This window comes from Amblyomma maculatum, chromosome 1, assembly GCF_055883805.1.
Source record: "Amblyomma maculatum isolate TAMU_Amacu chromosome 1, ASM5588380v1, whole genome shotgun sequence".
NCBI classification, from domain to species: domain Eukaryota; kingdom Metazoa; phylum Arthropoda; class Arachnida; order Ixodida; family Ixodidae; genus Amblyomma; species Amblyomma maculatum.
This window is the reverse complement of record NC_139344.1, coordinates 379,550,875-379,566,079: the sequence shown is the minus strand read 5'-3', so window position 1 is coordinate 379,566,079 and position 15,205 is coordinate 379,550,875. Positions and strand designations below refer to the sequence as shown.

Here is a 15,205-nt window from a genome sequence, read left to right as displayed (position 1 = left end):
AAGCAAGGCGCTGTATCTTTCACTCACGGCATCTCGCTCACGCATTTCTCCTATGCAGATTCTGCAGTAACCTCGGAAAATATTTTTTATAGTTAGGAAGCCCCGCCGCGGTCGTGCAGTAGTTAGCGCTCTCGATTACTCTGTCCAAGGATGCGGGAACAAATCACGGCCACGGTGGCCGCTTTTCTAAGGAGGCGAAAAGCTAGGCCTCCGTGTGCTGTGCGATGTCGTGGCCGAAATTTCCGATGCCCTTCACTACGGCTTCTCGCATAGCTTGAATCGTTTTATAACCTCCTACCCCATAAACCAACTGAAACCTAAAGATTACCGGGGACCTGACATGTGTCCAAATTACAATTTTAGAATGGGCTTGCTGTTTCTTTGGCACATGTCAAGTGTACAAGAGAAGATAAAGTGTGCCTTCCTGAGATTCAGTTCCATCCGTTTTAGTGTTATCCAAGTTTTATTCGCGATCGCAGCCTTTAGGCAGTGAACAAAAAGCTCGATTTTCCTTGCCGGAAGTACTGCTCAGCACTTTCACCTGCGTGCCACAGGTGTTCGTGCGTAATTTGATGGTGCAAGTTGTGCAACGATTCCAATTCTCCCAATGCCAGTTGGAACCCCACTGCACTTCCATGTGGTGAAGCATAATGCTTTAAAAAAAAAAAGAAATATTGATAGTTCCTGTATGGTGCCCGGATTTGTAAACAATATGGATTCGGCAGCGATCGCCGTGGCTTCAGCGCAGATGGCTATGATATATATATATATATATATATATATATATATATATATATATATATATATATATATATATATATATATATATATATATATATATACTTTACCTCTTTCTCTTACCCGTTGATTCAGAACACTGCCATTTATCCGCCTTATCCTCATGAAGCAGATATAGAGGCCCGTTTGATGCCAGTCGACAAGCTCATGTATTTTTATTTGCTTCCTTCGTACAGCCATTTGGCACTTACACATACCCAGCCTTGTGCGGGAGGGCACCCATCGTTGTGGCTTTAGCAGATGCGGCTGCTTAAGCCGCACGTCTTTTCACCCACAGGTTCCTCTTTCAATCTCGCAACCCTTTCTATCCTACACATTGCAACGATAACTGCCCGGATGCAGGCAATCGAGAAGCCCCCATATTTCATTCTTTCTTTCTTCATTTCTAACAATAGCGACCACTTTCAAGTGGAACTTAACTATATAAGATGGTTGCTGCGGCACGTTTCTTGTCTTTCGATCATTTCGAATCTCCTTCTGTCAACTTTCTTTCTTCACATTGTCTTCGCCACGGCAGGAATAGTGGACCAATTGGAGAGGGTCACCCAAGCCCTTCCACATTTCTTTCTTCCTTCGTACTGTCAATGCTAAACGTATCAACAACCTTAGATATGCGGATGATACCACTTTAATGGCAGAAAGTGAAGTGGAACTCAAGAGACTTCTGATGCGCGTACAAGAAGGGAGTGAGAAGTTTGGGCTTAAACTGAACATTAAAAAGACAAAGATCATGGCGTCTTGCCCTATCAAGTCCTGGAGCATCAATGGACAAGAAGTGGAAGCTGTGACAGATTTTCTCTTGTTGGGCTCCAAGATCACCTCGGAAGGAGACTGCAGCCATGAAATTAGGAGACGCCTGCTTCTGGGAAAGAGAGCAATGGTTAGCCTTGATCGCCTAGTAAAGAGCAGAGACATTAGTCTGCCAACCAAGATCCGTATAACTCGTGCTATGGTCTTTCCAGTTCTGATGTATGGATGCGAGAGTTGGACTGTGAAAAAGGCGGACCGCCGAAGAATTGACGCGTTTGAATTGTGGTGCTGGCGAAGACTCTTGAGAGTTCCTTGGACTGCCAGAAGATCAAATCAGTCGATATTGTCGACCATAAACCCTGACTGCTCATAGGAGGGTCAAATACTAAAGTTAACGCTCAGCTACTTTGGTCATCTGATGAGAAGAGAGGAGTCGCTGGAGAAAGATTTGATGTTGGGAAAGCTTGAGGGTCGCCGGAGAAGGGGTCGGTAGCGAACGCGATGGTTAGATGGCATCCTCGAGGCACTGCAGATGAAGTTATGTGATGTTAGGAAGATAGTGAGAGACCGGAAAGCGTGGCGTGACATGGTCCATAGGTTCACGAAGAGTCGGACACGACTGAACGCCTGAACTGAACTTTCAATGCTGCTGCAGAGGGCAGGGATGAAGTGTCTCAGATGACGTCGAATTCATCATGACAGTTAACGACGACGAATAAGCTTTTGATACGTCTTACCTTCAAAATGGTAGCCGAAAAGGTGATTACGTACAAGATACAGTTTTTCTCTGTAGCAAGCCATGCGATCTCACTAGTATAACTACTTGCGAACAATTACTGTAACGTTGGTGTTGTTCACTGCACCTTTACTGTCAGATATTGCTTGCAAACTTTATGGCAAAAGATGCGGAGGGAAGTTGAGCTGAAGCGTGAGAACAATGCGCCGATGATTTACTAACTATTTAAATCTGCACGTAGAGCAATGATGTCATGGTTCGTGCATGCTTTGCCTCAACAAATTACAAATTGATGCAGTGCAATCACAACACATTGCCTATAAACTCGGCAGCTTTTTAAAAATGTAATGAAGAAAAAAGAAAGAAAATTGTATCATAACCTACCTCTATCGATGCATGCCAGCCTCGTGGTAAGCCAAAACGGTTCCCGTTTTCACAGAACGTTACACGAAAGCTTTCTGGCGCCTCATAATACAACTTCTAAATATGCTTCTCGAGAGAGTGAATATATCTCACTACTTCACAATAAAAAACTAATAAAACTAATACTCGGACGCTATTTCTACCGGCTGCCTCCGTCGACGCTCCCTAGCTGTGATTTTACGCCTACGGAGTTAATTCATTTGCGCATTCTTGTTTTTCTTACGAAGCCTTTAACATTTCTTTGCTGCGAACTGATAACATTGGCGCAGGAAGGTATCAACTGAGAGGAAACAGCACTTTGCGCTCAGTCTAAAATGATGGTGTTTTTTTATAGGAACTTTTTACTGCGTTTGAAATGAATTTGGCATACAAACATAGATATTTACCGTTGATGCAGTCTGTCGGCCGTGCCTAGCCTGGCGCATTATCGCGTTTGCACTACTCTGCGAAGCTTACCTTCAATCCAGTTGACTTCAGATATTTCATCTTTTCAGCACATCTTCGCACATGCCTAATAGGCTGCCAGCTTATTAGCCTAACGCTAACTGCTTGCTCTTCAGTGTGTACCGTGTCACCAATATCTTTGTTCACATTCTTCTGACGTCTTGAATGCTTACACTAGTTGATACATGACATATTTATTTTACATTTATTTTGGTTATTATGCAATACTTTCAAGAGACTATACTTTCTTCCTTACTCACTTATTACTGTAACTTTAAAATAAAAAATTATTCAATTACGGTGAAGCGAAAATAAACCAATTCTTATCAGCGCTAGAAAAAAGTTGCTTTCGTGCGCAAAGTTGACGAGAGCAAGAATCTTGCTTGAAAGGTTCATTGAAGTCTTATGAAAGTTCTCCCGAAGTAATGCAAAAGCCTGAGCGGCATAGATGACGACGGAAAAGTAAATGGCACAAATAAGAAAAGAGTGACGAAATGGCATTCCTGCTCGTATGCGGAAGCATTGTTCACAATAAAAGCGAAACTAACAAAACATTCCTTAAATACGGCGTATGGTCGATCCCAGACATCATTCCTGCACAAGAGCACCAGATTGTCATCACTGCGGCTCAGCGTATTTGCTATCGTTTGGATAATCAGCGCATCCAGATAGAGCCACGATTATTCGTTGTTGTTTCTTTATTGCCACACATGCCTGCCCAGTTGATGATATTGCTAGCACATACAGAATGTTCTGCAAGCGGGTTTGTGGTCGCTCGTCATTCCGCACGCCATACTGGTGCTCTCGAAATCTTCTTCCAAGATCTTTCGACTTCCCGATATACACAGCTGCGCACTTGGCATAGGGGATGCGTATACGACTTGGTATTTTTCGTTTTCAAGCATGAATTTCACTTGCACCAATTCACTTCTGAGCTTGTGGGCTTACACATGCGCTGTCTGAATGCTGTAGCGACCCGATATGCACGCCAGCGTATCACTCACACTTGAGACATAAGGAATCACCGCCCACTTCTGGGTGCCTGTGGTCGAATGCAGCACAGGACGGCCGAGTCGACATTCTACAGAATCAATAAAATTTACAGAGTAGCCGCAAACAGACAAAACGTGTTTTATGTGCAAGAGTCAGCAGTCCTCCCTTCTGGTGCATATATTTTCTTTTCGACGCAGTAGCGGGGTAACCACGCAATGCTTTGGGGAAACATATTAAGCGGAAGCGAAATGAAGGTAAGGACCGATGTGAATTGGTGCTCTGCAAACGTTGAGGGTTACCGCTGACCGGTGCTCGGGTGACGAATACATCCGTCAATGGGAGGCGCTGCCATCGACTTCATTTTCAACGTAAACTGTATTACTGGTTCTGTACTATATATAAGCAGAATCAAGGCTTCCAGTGCATCTCTTTTCGGGTTGCAAAAGCAATTGCACTCACATGTAAGAAACATTTGAGTGATGCGTGAAAAATGCAAGTGAACGAGCAGCGAGGTTTTATTGTCAATGTCTACAGTGATAGAAATAGATGGCCGGTTGCTTCGTTCTGGACTTGCTTCAAAGTAATTTGCTCGAACGTGAAGTAGGCGTTTATATGTAAGGCAGGAACCAAGGAATCGATCGTGCATACTATGTATATTCATTAGAGTCCTTTTTTGCAGTGAGGGGATAGCTTCAAAGGTACGGGTGCTGAAATACATGGCAAGGTCTATCGCCATAATTTTACATAGCGACATCATATCGAAGCGGACCATGACCTCCACTGCGTCGATTTCAAGGTCTCGAACTTCATGAAGCCGTAGGTGCTTAGTATGTGCGTGGGGTCCCGCCGACGAGTGACTATATAACTTGATGTAGAAACTTGAACAGGTTTTTAAAGGGGGAACACGTGAGATCCACTATAGGACGCAACGGGATATCTTGCTTGTGGATCATCGGTAGACCATAGGTGGCAGGGGCTGCATCATTGCGGCATAATATGCGGTAACATGATACTGCAGGGCCACCATTCTGAAGAAGTCCGCAAGCGGTTTCTACAGCTCGGATTGCATTTTTCCAGGACGACCATCATTTTCATTCGGTAGTCGCACTGGACTAACCGCACGGTGGCGTTACTCTTGTCCTGACGCGATAGTGCTAAAGGACGTTGGCAACGCCTGTACGTGTTTCTTCTCGTCAGGACAGCTCAACCAGGAACACAGTACTTTCAGCAGAGCAAACAACGTTCTTTTTCCGGACGTAGTACCAGTGTTCAAATCTATAGACCAAGGCTTATAACTGAAATTTCCGCCTTGTTAGGATTGTAGAATGAAAGGTTGTGCAAAAGCACTTATCATGCCTCTGGGAACCTGTACTTATGCCAAGGCATCAGCCCTTCTAGTTTCTTTTCGAAGGAACGCCCATCCTCGCACGATCGAAGGCTAGCTGGGAAGTTTGCGTGGGGTTGGATGCGAGCAAACATTTCATGGGTGCTTGAATTATAACCAACGATTACCGAAAAAGGCATCGTTTTGAAGCTTCCTTGTGCAGTCCTTGCACTCAGGGATCCTGGTTCAGTGTAGCATCCGCTCTGCATTCGGGACTGCGCTTAGGTGAGGTTAAACTTTAGGCGTCCCCAAAAGCAGCAATCCGGGTCACCACTGAAACAACGCCGCGTCTTGGTGATGATCGGCTGCCCGTATGCCTGACAAATATGCTCGAAGTCAAGAGTTTGATGGAAGCCTGTGTTGTCGAAGGGAAAAAAGAATGATGAAATGGAGTTTCGCCTCCCACAGGATAGCTTTGTCTATAATAAAGTAGAAGCTACGAAAAAGTGTACGAATTACTCTGTGGCGTCTCTCTGTTCACTTACAGAAGTATCAGCGAATGCACAGCGTTACTGTGCTACGCGTTGTCTCTCATTGTACAAAAAGTGATATTTATTACTGACACAAAATGACGACAGCTGACACATTTATGATTTCCGGGAAGAAATGGGTCGGCCCTGCAAGGCCACATCTGCGCTCCTTGTCCGTTGAACGTACAACAGGTAGATCCAGTGCAGAAGGGTTATGGGGGTCTGAAACAGAAATAAGAGGTCATTGTGATGTTACTAGAATAATTTTGAGGTCAAGTCAGTATTCTCTCCTGGGCATTTAGGAGATTAAATTTTTACCAGGTGGCAAACTAGCTCACACGGACAGCGGCGCAACCACCGCGTTCGAAACAAAAGCACTGGCCTGTCACGAGACGTGACTCTTACGAAATGTTTGTTAATTCCACCTCCAAATCTGGGAAGTTGCTAGGCAAGTTGATAAACAGTAGATAGCCATTGCCTTTTAATGCCAATAACGGCTAATGACTTGCGTACCAGAGCACATCGAGTTCATGGGACCCAATGCAAAGTTGGAAGCCCCTTATTGATTTTAATACATTTAGCCTTTTGCAAATTCGTTGTCAGGAAGTTCAGCAACTCTTTTTGTCTTGTCTCGTGGGCAATACTTGCATGTTGCCCGAAGGAGCAAATACATTAATAAAAACATGCACTCCCTTAGACGAGGACGAGGCCGTGAACTGGTTCTGTGTAAGCGAATTCATATGTAGAAAACTACCTCATCGGTATTTGCAGCAGGTAATTGTTTCATTGTCATTTATACAGCTATGTCGATCAAACTACAGAAAAAATAGGAACCTTCCTCACGAGAACAGTGAATAACCCGGAGTGGTACTTTAGATTTTATGATAAATATTTGGGATTTTGAGTCAGCATAAAAATCCAGACAAAAATGTATATCTATATTGGTATATGGGCTAATGCTACAGGTTGTCGAAGCTTTCGATTTCTCCCATGATCACTAGACTGCTTCTTCCTTCTTTTTATTTATTTAGACCATATAGTCTTAGCTGAAAACAGTAATGTGTCACTTAATTGACGCCATAAATTTTCTACGATATTTTGTAAAGGCTGGCTCTGCGTATACGCTACCATAAGTGTGACAAACAACCACATAATGGGCAGTAAACCGGATCTGTAGCTGGACTCATGTGCCCTAGCTGTCTGCAAACAGCATGGAAATATGGCCGAATATATCGGTGTCGTGAGCACTGGATCTCTGTCTGGCAGATATTATCAAGGGCTAAATTAAAGACAGCTCTAGTATCATCTTGATCCTTCCGCGGCGTTTCAGTGGTTAGGGCACACGATTTCTCAGCCGGACAAAGCGTGTTTCGTCGCAAATGCAACTGCCGCGTCTTGATGCAGTGAAATGTCTGGTTTCCGAGTATTGCACATTGTCGGTGCACGTTAAACGACTTCAAGTGACATATATTACTGGAGCAAATCATTCCGTCGTTCCTCACTGTGTGTCATAAAATCAGCAAGAGCTTGATATGAGCCTGTGGATATAACCGTATTTTTTTTTTCTTTTTATACTGTGAACCTTGATCTGTGTCCTGCAACTCCCACGGTTATTCACTCGTGGCTTTGACCTTGAGTCATCGGAGCGGAGGCGCGGTTAATGACGTCACTCTGTGCAACACGCTGCGGAGATGTGCAGCTGCGGCGCTCGCTCGGAGTCTCTCCGCTGTGATTCGACGTGACTAAGCGCGGGGCTTAACAACTGCTTGACCGGCACTTTGTTGCTCAGTCTCGTCATGAACGAGGTGCTTACCAGTCCCAGTGCGTCGGCACTTCGGCGCAGAACTCACTTAAACCGGAATAAACCACTGCAATTTTTTTGTTCATGATCTCAACATATTCACGAAAAAAATCCTTTGCTTCTTTCTATAATGGTGCTGATGGAACTGTGTGTAAACATTTCGCAGTTATATGCATCGCATCTTCGCTTGCACTTGGGACACATGTAGAGGGGTAGTCAAAAGTTCCCAGGCCGCAGGTTCTGCTTCTGGGCGGCATATTCTTCGACTAGAGCTCCCATTAAAATGATCAATTATCTAGCAAGTTAGAATAATGCTTCTTGTACCCTGAACAGACATCCTGAGACTTGGGGCAGTCGTAGTTGCCTCACTATACTATTCAGAAGAAGATCGTTGGCCTGGTAACTTTTGACTACCCCTGTACCTTTGCTAAATGCCCTGCAGGGACATTGAAGACACAGAGCGTGTCAGATAAGTCAGGTAACGAGTGTCAGACTTCAGAGGCCAAATTAGAACACGTTAAAACACAAAAGTATACATGATGCTGCTTCGAAAGAAAACAACACATTCGAGAGAACGGCTCATTGCCTGTCGACGTAGCACTTCTCCAGTTCGAAGCGTTCTCTGCAGCTCATTTATAGAGAGCGCAAGAGTGGCTGTTAATTGCCATCAATCGCATGAAGCCCACCCACGTAGAAAACTGCGGTTAAACCTGCACAAAACCCTTTACTTATGTCGTGTTTCCTTGGACAGAAGTTACGACACAGCGCATTACCTCATGACAGCTAACGATTCTTATGTCACATGATGGGCAACCAGCTGAGCCCGGTTGTTTCTATGCGAGAATTACTGAATGGCAACAAGAGTTTATTTATTTATTTACTTATTTGTTATATTTATCAGACTTTGTTCGGCTCAAGTCAGGATGGGAAAATACAACAATACAAATAAACAACGTGTAAATGAATATAAATAGTAAGCGTGGCATTCCAGACCGATATAGTTCAGTATGAAAACTTGAATTCATACGGAGCTGGAAAATAAGGTGTTAGTTGTTAGTGAATTTGGATAATGATGTTGAGTAAGCTTAGACGTTAAAAGAGACATATAGGATGAAGGGTTAATTGCTAAATTTATAATGAAAAGCGTGGAAAGTAAAAGCAATTGTGAGGCTTGCCCTTGCTGTTATAAAACGTTAGCGCCATTATCAAGCACTATTCGTGAAGAGTCGTACCTGAAGAAAGTTTAATCTATAAATCTCACAGCTTTCCTCTGTACCCTTTTGAGACAGTTTATTTTAAGTACATGGACTCCGAACAGCGCATGCATATACATGTTCGGGTGTAATTAATAAATAATAAGCAAGCGATTTATGATAAGTGCAGAATTTTTAGATTTATGTTGAAAAAATAAAATTTACGTAAGGCCCACGAACAGCTAATACAAGTGTATCAATTCCATGATAAATTATTAGCAGTTGTGACGCTCGAATACTTATATTTGGCTTTTCCTAAAAGGCGCGAACCTAACGTGTAAGGAAAGGATAGTGGAGCTTTGTAAAGAGGGATGTGAAGAAAGACCGTTTTTTGAGTATTAAGTCCCAATCCCTACGTTTTGCACCAATAAAAAATTCTATCACGACAATCGTTTCAATCCACTTGGTAGTTTGTTGAAGTCATTCCGTGTGAGAGCAGTCAATCAACTGCGAGAACCTGATTTGCGCCGTGGAATCAATTGCAGTAGTAATACCACTTAGGCAATGCCAAAGAAAATGATGCTCCTATGACACTTTTCAGAGGGACTCCTGAGGACAGCCAGATGTTGCTGATTAATTGCTGCAAGCTGTCGGCAATTTTTTCGGCACTTCGTTATCCATGCGATCGAAATTCCGGGAAGTTTATTTTTATCATCAATGTATCATCAGGAACTGCACAGAAAGCTACGTTAAAATCAAGAGAGGCAGTATCAATCTCACTCTTTTTGTCAAGGAACGAGGCAAGTGAATGTATTTCTGTGACTAGATGTATAACTTTCTAATAGCTATTTCAAAATATTTGTTGAGAATTAGACAGTACCGAGTGACTATCCAGAAATAGGTTCAGTTAGCTTACTACATAAGGGTTTGATGTTGGACAGTAAATTTCTAATAATGAACAGTCATAATTCTTGAATACCACCGCAACTTTGGTAATATTCTAGTCATCCTAAAATTTTTCAGCAAGTAAAAAAGTACGAAATATAAAACAAATAACTTGGGAATATATTTATCATAACGTTTGAGGGAAACATATTAAAGGTTGTCAGAATCACCTGAAGGTTTTAGATTTTATTTAATAACGTGGCAACTCTGCCAGCACATGAAATAAAATTCGCTTGAGCTGGGTGAAACATTTTGTCCTTGGATGAATAAATACCACAATTAGTAAATACAGTGCGGAAATAATAACTTAAATGACTCGCAATATCCCTACGATCGATACTATCAAGCACATGATTATCAATACAAAACTAACACATGTCACTAAAAAGGCGCCAAAGTGTCGTTGAAGTCTATAAGGCATGTTTCTATACGTTATATTATGGGTGCATCATTTGCTCTATCGTAGTTTTTGAAGGAATGCTTCACAGGTTTCTCAAATGGGGTAGAAATTACTATAGCACATCCATACTGACAAGCCGCAGATCAGGTACAGCTTCTTAAATTGCAACAGTATATTCGGTGACAGGCCAGGAAAAAATATCGTATCAAGCACAGATTGGCAAGCTCCTTGCAGATGTGTAGGATCCTGAATCATTTTAATTAGGTCATGCGCTTGCATTATTTTAATCACGCTGTTTGAATAGTTACTTTTCCGCGAAAGTACTTGAAAACACTTCCATTATGTGGGGTAAGTTCAGGTTGCCTACTAGCAACATTTTATTTGACTGGAATTGAAAAATGTTTTCATGTAGCTTGACTAAGTACTCATGTAGCACAACTGGAGCTCTGTAAATTGCGTAGAAAAGGAATTTGTGGCCACAACACGTGACCTCCATGCATAATCATTCCAGATGTGAATCGTCTTCCACGTTTATAGCACCTCTATGCTGTTTAATAAAACTGCAACACCGCCTCTCCTAGAATTTAAGGAAATTCATGTAACACCCCTAGTGGGCCTTTGAGGTACCAATAAACAAAAAAAAAAAAAAACATTCTATCCATGCGGAAAGCGTGACAACACTGTGGCAACACATCCTCGTCACATAATACAGACTGCAAGCACGCCTCTATTATCACTCCGATGTGTGAATTGGGCTTTAATAAAGAATTTTGAAGAATTTCCGTTTTGTTTACACGCTGTGAGCGTTTAGGTTATTAATACGCGAGTGCTTGTCGCGTTTTTCGAAAGATGACCAATTTTCTGGCCGCAGGAAAAAAAGTGGTGGTCAGCGAACACTTTCCGGGAGTTGTTCCGTATTGGCTAGCTCTGTTTTATTATTATTTTTATCACACATAAATTATTACTTTTGAGCTTCAAATACCCCAATACTTTCAGATGCGTCAGTGCTCGTTTCCTGCACACCAAGCCAACAAGTCTTCAGAGATGCAAGGAGAAGTTTAAGCAAACATTCCAACAAGCTCTTTATTACTCTCAGTGACATTCATGTGAATCACAATGAACCAAACTGGGCCCAGAGGCGACTTAAGAAATCTTGGCTGAGCGCAGTGGTGAAAGCACTACATCAGACCTTTCACCGGCGACAAACTTTCCGTGTCTGCATTGCTCAGAAAACTTTTTTTTTTTTTCAGCAAGCAAAATGGTTTGGTTTGGTTTGGTTTAGGAACAAGGGGAAACATAAAAATGCCGCTTCAGCGAATGTAGAACAATGCGTGATGTTCGGTGGTAGTCTCTTACCCAAAATAGAAGGATGCCGAAGAGGAACATGGATCCTGGTCTGTAGCTGAACTTTTCTACGAGGTATCCAGCGATCGGAGGTGTTGTAATAGCCCTGAAATCAGAACAATCAGAAGCTACTCGTTGCAGATCACAGTCCGTAATCGACTAACAGCCGCTGCTGTCCCAATATAAATACGTATTGGTGTGAGAAAGATGAGAATAGTAGCACCCCAGAGGAGGAATAAACTATGGAAGACTTCCTATGCAGGGAAAGGTAGCCGCCATTTTTCTTTAGTTTATGTGTGACGCATATCAGCGTAGCCATACACAGTAGCTTTGTTAATAGTGAGCTATTATAGATCAAGTAGTGAAACACCTTTGCCATTACGTTGCGTATTTCGGTCGTTCCGTGAAGTCTTCGAATCCCTTATAAAAGAATTTTGAAGCCGTGCTGAATCAGCTGTTCCATGTGATACGCGACCGTTTCAAAACTCGAGATTAAATTAAAAGGTCGTCACACTTACCCAATAACTAGGAAGGTCACGACGACAGTTGAAACAAATCCTGTGGTCCGAATGTCGTCCGGGTAGCCCCGCTTACTATTAAAAAAACAATCGAGAGTGGAGGTATGCTGTTATTTTTTTTATTTTGCTCTATTTACAATAAAATGACTCAGCCTTTATAAATGACTGAAAATGCACTTACGCTGCATGGCTCAATGCTAACGAGAAACTACAGATAAACTGGGCTGCCATTCCAACTCCAGTGAACGTCTGTGAGACATAGACCATCCAGAGCTGCCTTTGAAAGAAAAAAAAAAAGAGAGAGATTATGAAGCGATTTGGAAATGTTCTATGTTTGTCGCATACCTGCTCTGACAAGTACTACTGCCTGTTCGATCTGGCTGTCTTTCTGTGATGTAATAGCATAATAGGCACTGCACGAAAGTTCGTGGCGTTAAACTCGGAGGTATTATGACTAGGCGTTCTAAGTTTTCTCCCTTAGCTGCCTGACTATAATCGCCTTTCTATGTTCGAAGGTATTCGCGGAAGCGTTGAGATACCCGGCTGATTGGTTAACGATGAGAATTTTTGGGCTATTTGGCTGGTTAAGAGCTTGTTGCTTCGCCAAATATGGTTAATATTAATTATATGTCTATCCTTTTAATTATTTGTCATCCGCATCCTGTTTTCCACGTGACCCAAATAATCGCCGGGGATCCTGCGTAATCAAAGTTAGGCCGATAGTAGACTGCCACGAAAACATTCACATCCGTCATTGCAGAAGCCATTTGCCGTGGCTGGGAAAATTATGTGGAACGGCTAAGCTCACAAAATGATAAGGAGTGCCACGCTGAAGAGCGACATCAGTTTCCTACGATCAAAAATCCCAACTTTATAACTATCACCAAATGACTTTTTTTTTTTTTTGTATGAGGACATAAAGATAAATCTGCTTACGGGTCTTGTTGAACAAAGGGTGCAGGGCCAAGTATCAGATAGGCGAAGGCTGTCATTAACTGGCCAGCAAAAGCAAAAAATGCCGCCATCTGTAAACAAAATATTATTATTTTATGTGAACATTTTTTCAGCGCAGGATAAATTGCAGCATTTTCTTAAACGTTTTAACCTGTTACTATTACTGATTTTCTTTAAGTGCGCCATTTTGATGCCTCAGACTTTAAAGCCTAATGAGTCCATCAAATTATGGCAGCGTCTACGACAAAAAGCAACCCGAAAGCGTTGCAAGCGTCTCCTTAGTCACGATATCCTAGAGCACGGATCTCTCCGGTCTACGAGTAGAGGCATGAATGTTGAATGAAATAAGATAAACATATAACTTATCTTCGTGGCCTCCTGATAAATTCCTGCAGCTGTCTTGTGTGCGCTCTACAAGACAAGGCTTAGTTTTGTTCAATTTCACTGCAATTGACTCCCAAGCTATCGCACGTCATTTTCTTTGTATTCTACTTTGAATTTCTATAGGCTCTCTGATATAGTCAGAGTATATGACGCAATTTGTCCCTATCTTTTTTTATCGTCGTCTTTTATCTTGGGTATTATTATTCTTTGTATTGAAGAAAAGTTCGAAATGTGAAAATATATATATATATATATATATATATATATATATATATTTTTTTTTTTTTTTTTTTTTGCTATCAGACAATTTTTTTTGGGGGGGAGGGGGGGGGGGGTTGCAGTTTTGTATATACCTCAGTGTGATTGACCCTAACTGCCGCTCTTCTATTCCAGCAAACATCAAGCTTAGAGGCGAAGTCATTATGCCTGCATTGCTCCAGAATAATAGGATTACGAAAAAGAAATTTAATTTGACTCTGTTTCGCTTAGTAAATTCAGCGACAGGCCAAATTTCTATTATATCCTGTTGAATCGGTCCACAGTGTCACATCACGTTGAAGATATTTCCTTGGGGAGGGCTCAAATGGTATTCTAGATGTGGGAAAAAGCCTTCCCCCCTGAACACGACGTACCACATGAAAATCGGCTAATAGGAATGTGTTGAATCGGTTCCTAAATAAAAACGGAAAGTTGAACATTACGAATAAATATTGAGTGCATAATATAAGACGGTGTTTGGCAGACTCTGACTACAGACTATGCTTACCAGCTGCTTTTTAATACAAATCTGTCAATGTGCGCTTGTTTTCGCTTGCTAGCCTGTTGAACAGAGCGGTGGGAACTGAGGGGATACTTTTTTGTAGCTTTAAAGGCTTCACCATATATTTCTCTCCTCTATTTTGTTTACTGTAAAAACTTATACGATTCGCAATGAAAGGAAGAAAGGAGAAAACGCGTTGAACAACCGGCATCATATTGCTTGAGGAGCACCGCGTCAGAGTATATTTATTTTAAATGATTTCGCCTAATTAAGCATGGATAACATAGCATGGGCTTGGTGCCTGTCGCACCACTGCAGAGACCCTTTGTTAGTCCCAACTAAGCAACTGTTCATTGTATTCTGAAATTCAACAACAAGGTAAAGTGACAACTTTGAAGTCACCTTTTTCCACTTTTTCTCACCTTGACGTAACAAAATACTCCCGCGAATGCCGCGCCAACGGTGTAACTTGCAAACTGTACCATGTACAGTACGCCAAGTCGGGTTCTGCTGAGGTTGAACTGAAAGAACAGAAATCAGCCGTTAATTTTATAGAAAGAGAAATTAGGCAACATGAAAACTGAAGTGTAGAAAACAAGAACACGCTATAACTCGTGCATGTCAATTAGGCCTGCTTGGTTCGACTAGCCATTGATGCTCTCTATGCACCTTTAGATTACGCGACGTTTCGCCGAGGTCATCGGGTGGCAAAATTCGACCATGAAGCCGGAAACTTTCAATTTGGTTTAGTACTCGTTGAACAATTACACCGACAAATTTCGAACCTGACATTTGACCTTTGACATGAAGACTTAACGACAAGAATAACGAAGCCAAACAGAGCTTTCGCTCTGTGCCTGTTTAAGTTTCGAAGATATAACCCTGTCATAAATGTTTTTCTGCCTTTG

General features: G+C 42.1%; 1 protein-coding gene across 1 annotated transcript in view; it reads right to left on the bottom strand.

Moving 5' to 3' along the window:
* Window positions 1-6,039: 6,039 nt before the first annotated feature.
* Window positions 6,040-15,205, bottom strand: part of LOC146208341 (MFS-type transporter SLC18B1-like) — a 34,481-nt gene continuing 25,315 nt past the window's right edge. The window contains exons 9-14 of the mRNA XM_084592824.1: window positions 14,720-14,818; window positions 13,136-13,224; window positions 12,381-12,476; window positions 12,200-12,274; window positions 11,694-11,787; window positions 6,040-6,220 (exon numbers count right to left, since the gene is read on the bottom strand). Of these exons, the coding sequence (XP_084448950.1) occupies window positions 6,116-6,220; window positions 11,694-11,787; window positions 12,200-12,274; window positions 12,381-12,476; window positions 13,136-13,224; window positions 14,720-14,818 (558 nt within the window). The 3' untranslated portion in view covers window positions 6,040-6,115. The remainder of the gene's footprint in view (window positions 6,221-11,693; window positions 11,788-12,199; window positions 12,275-12,380; window positions 12,477-13,135; window positions 13,225-14,719; window positions 14,819-15,205) is intronic.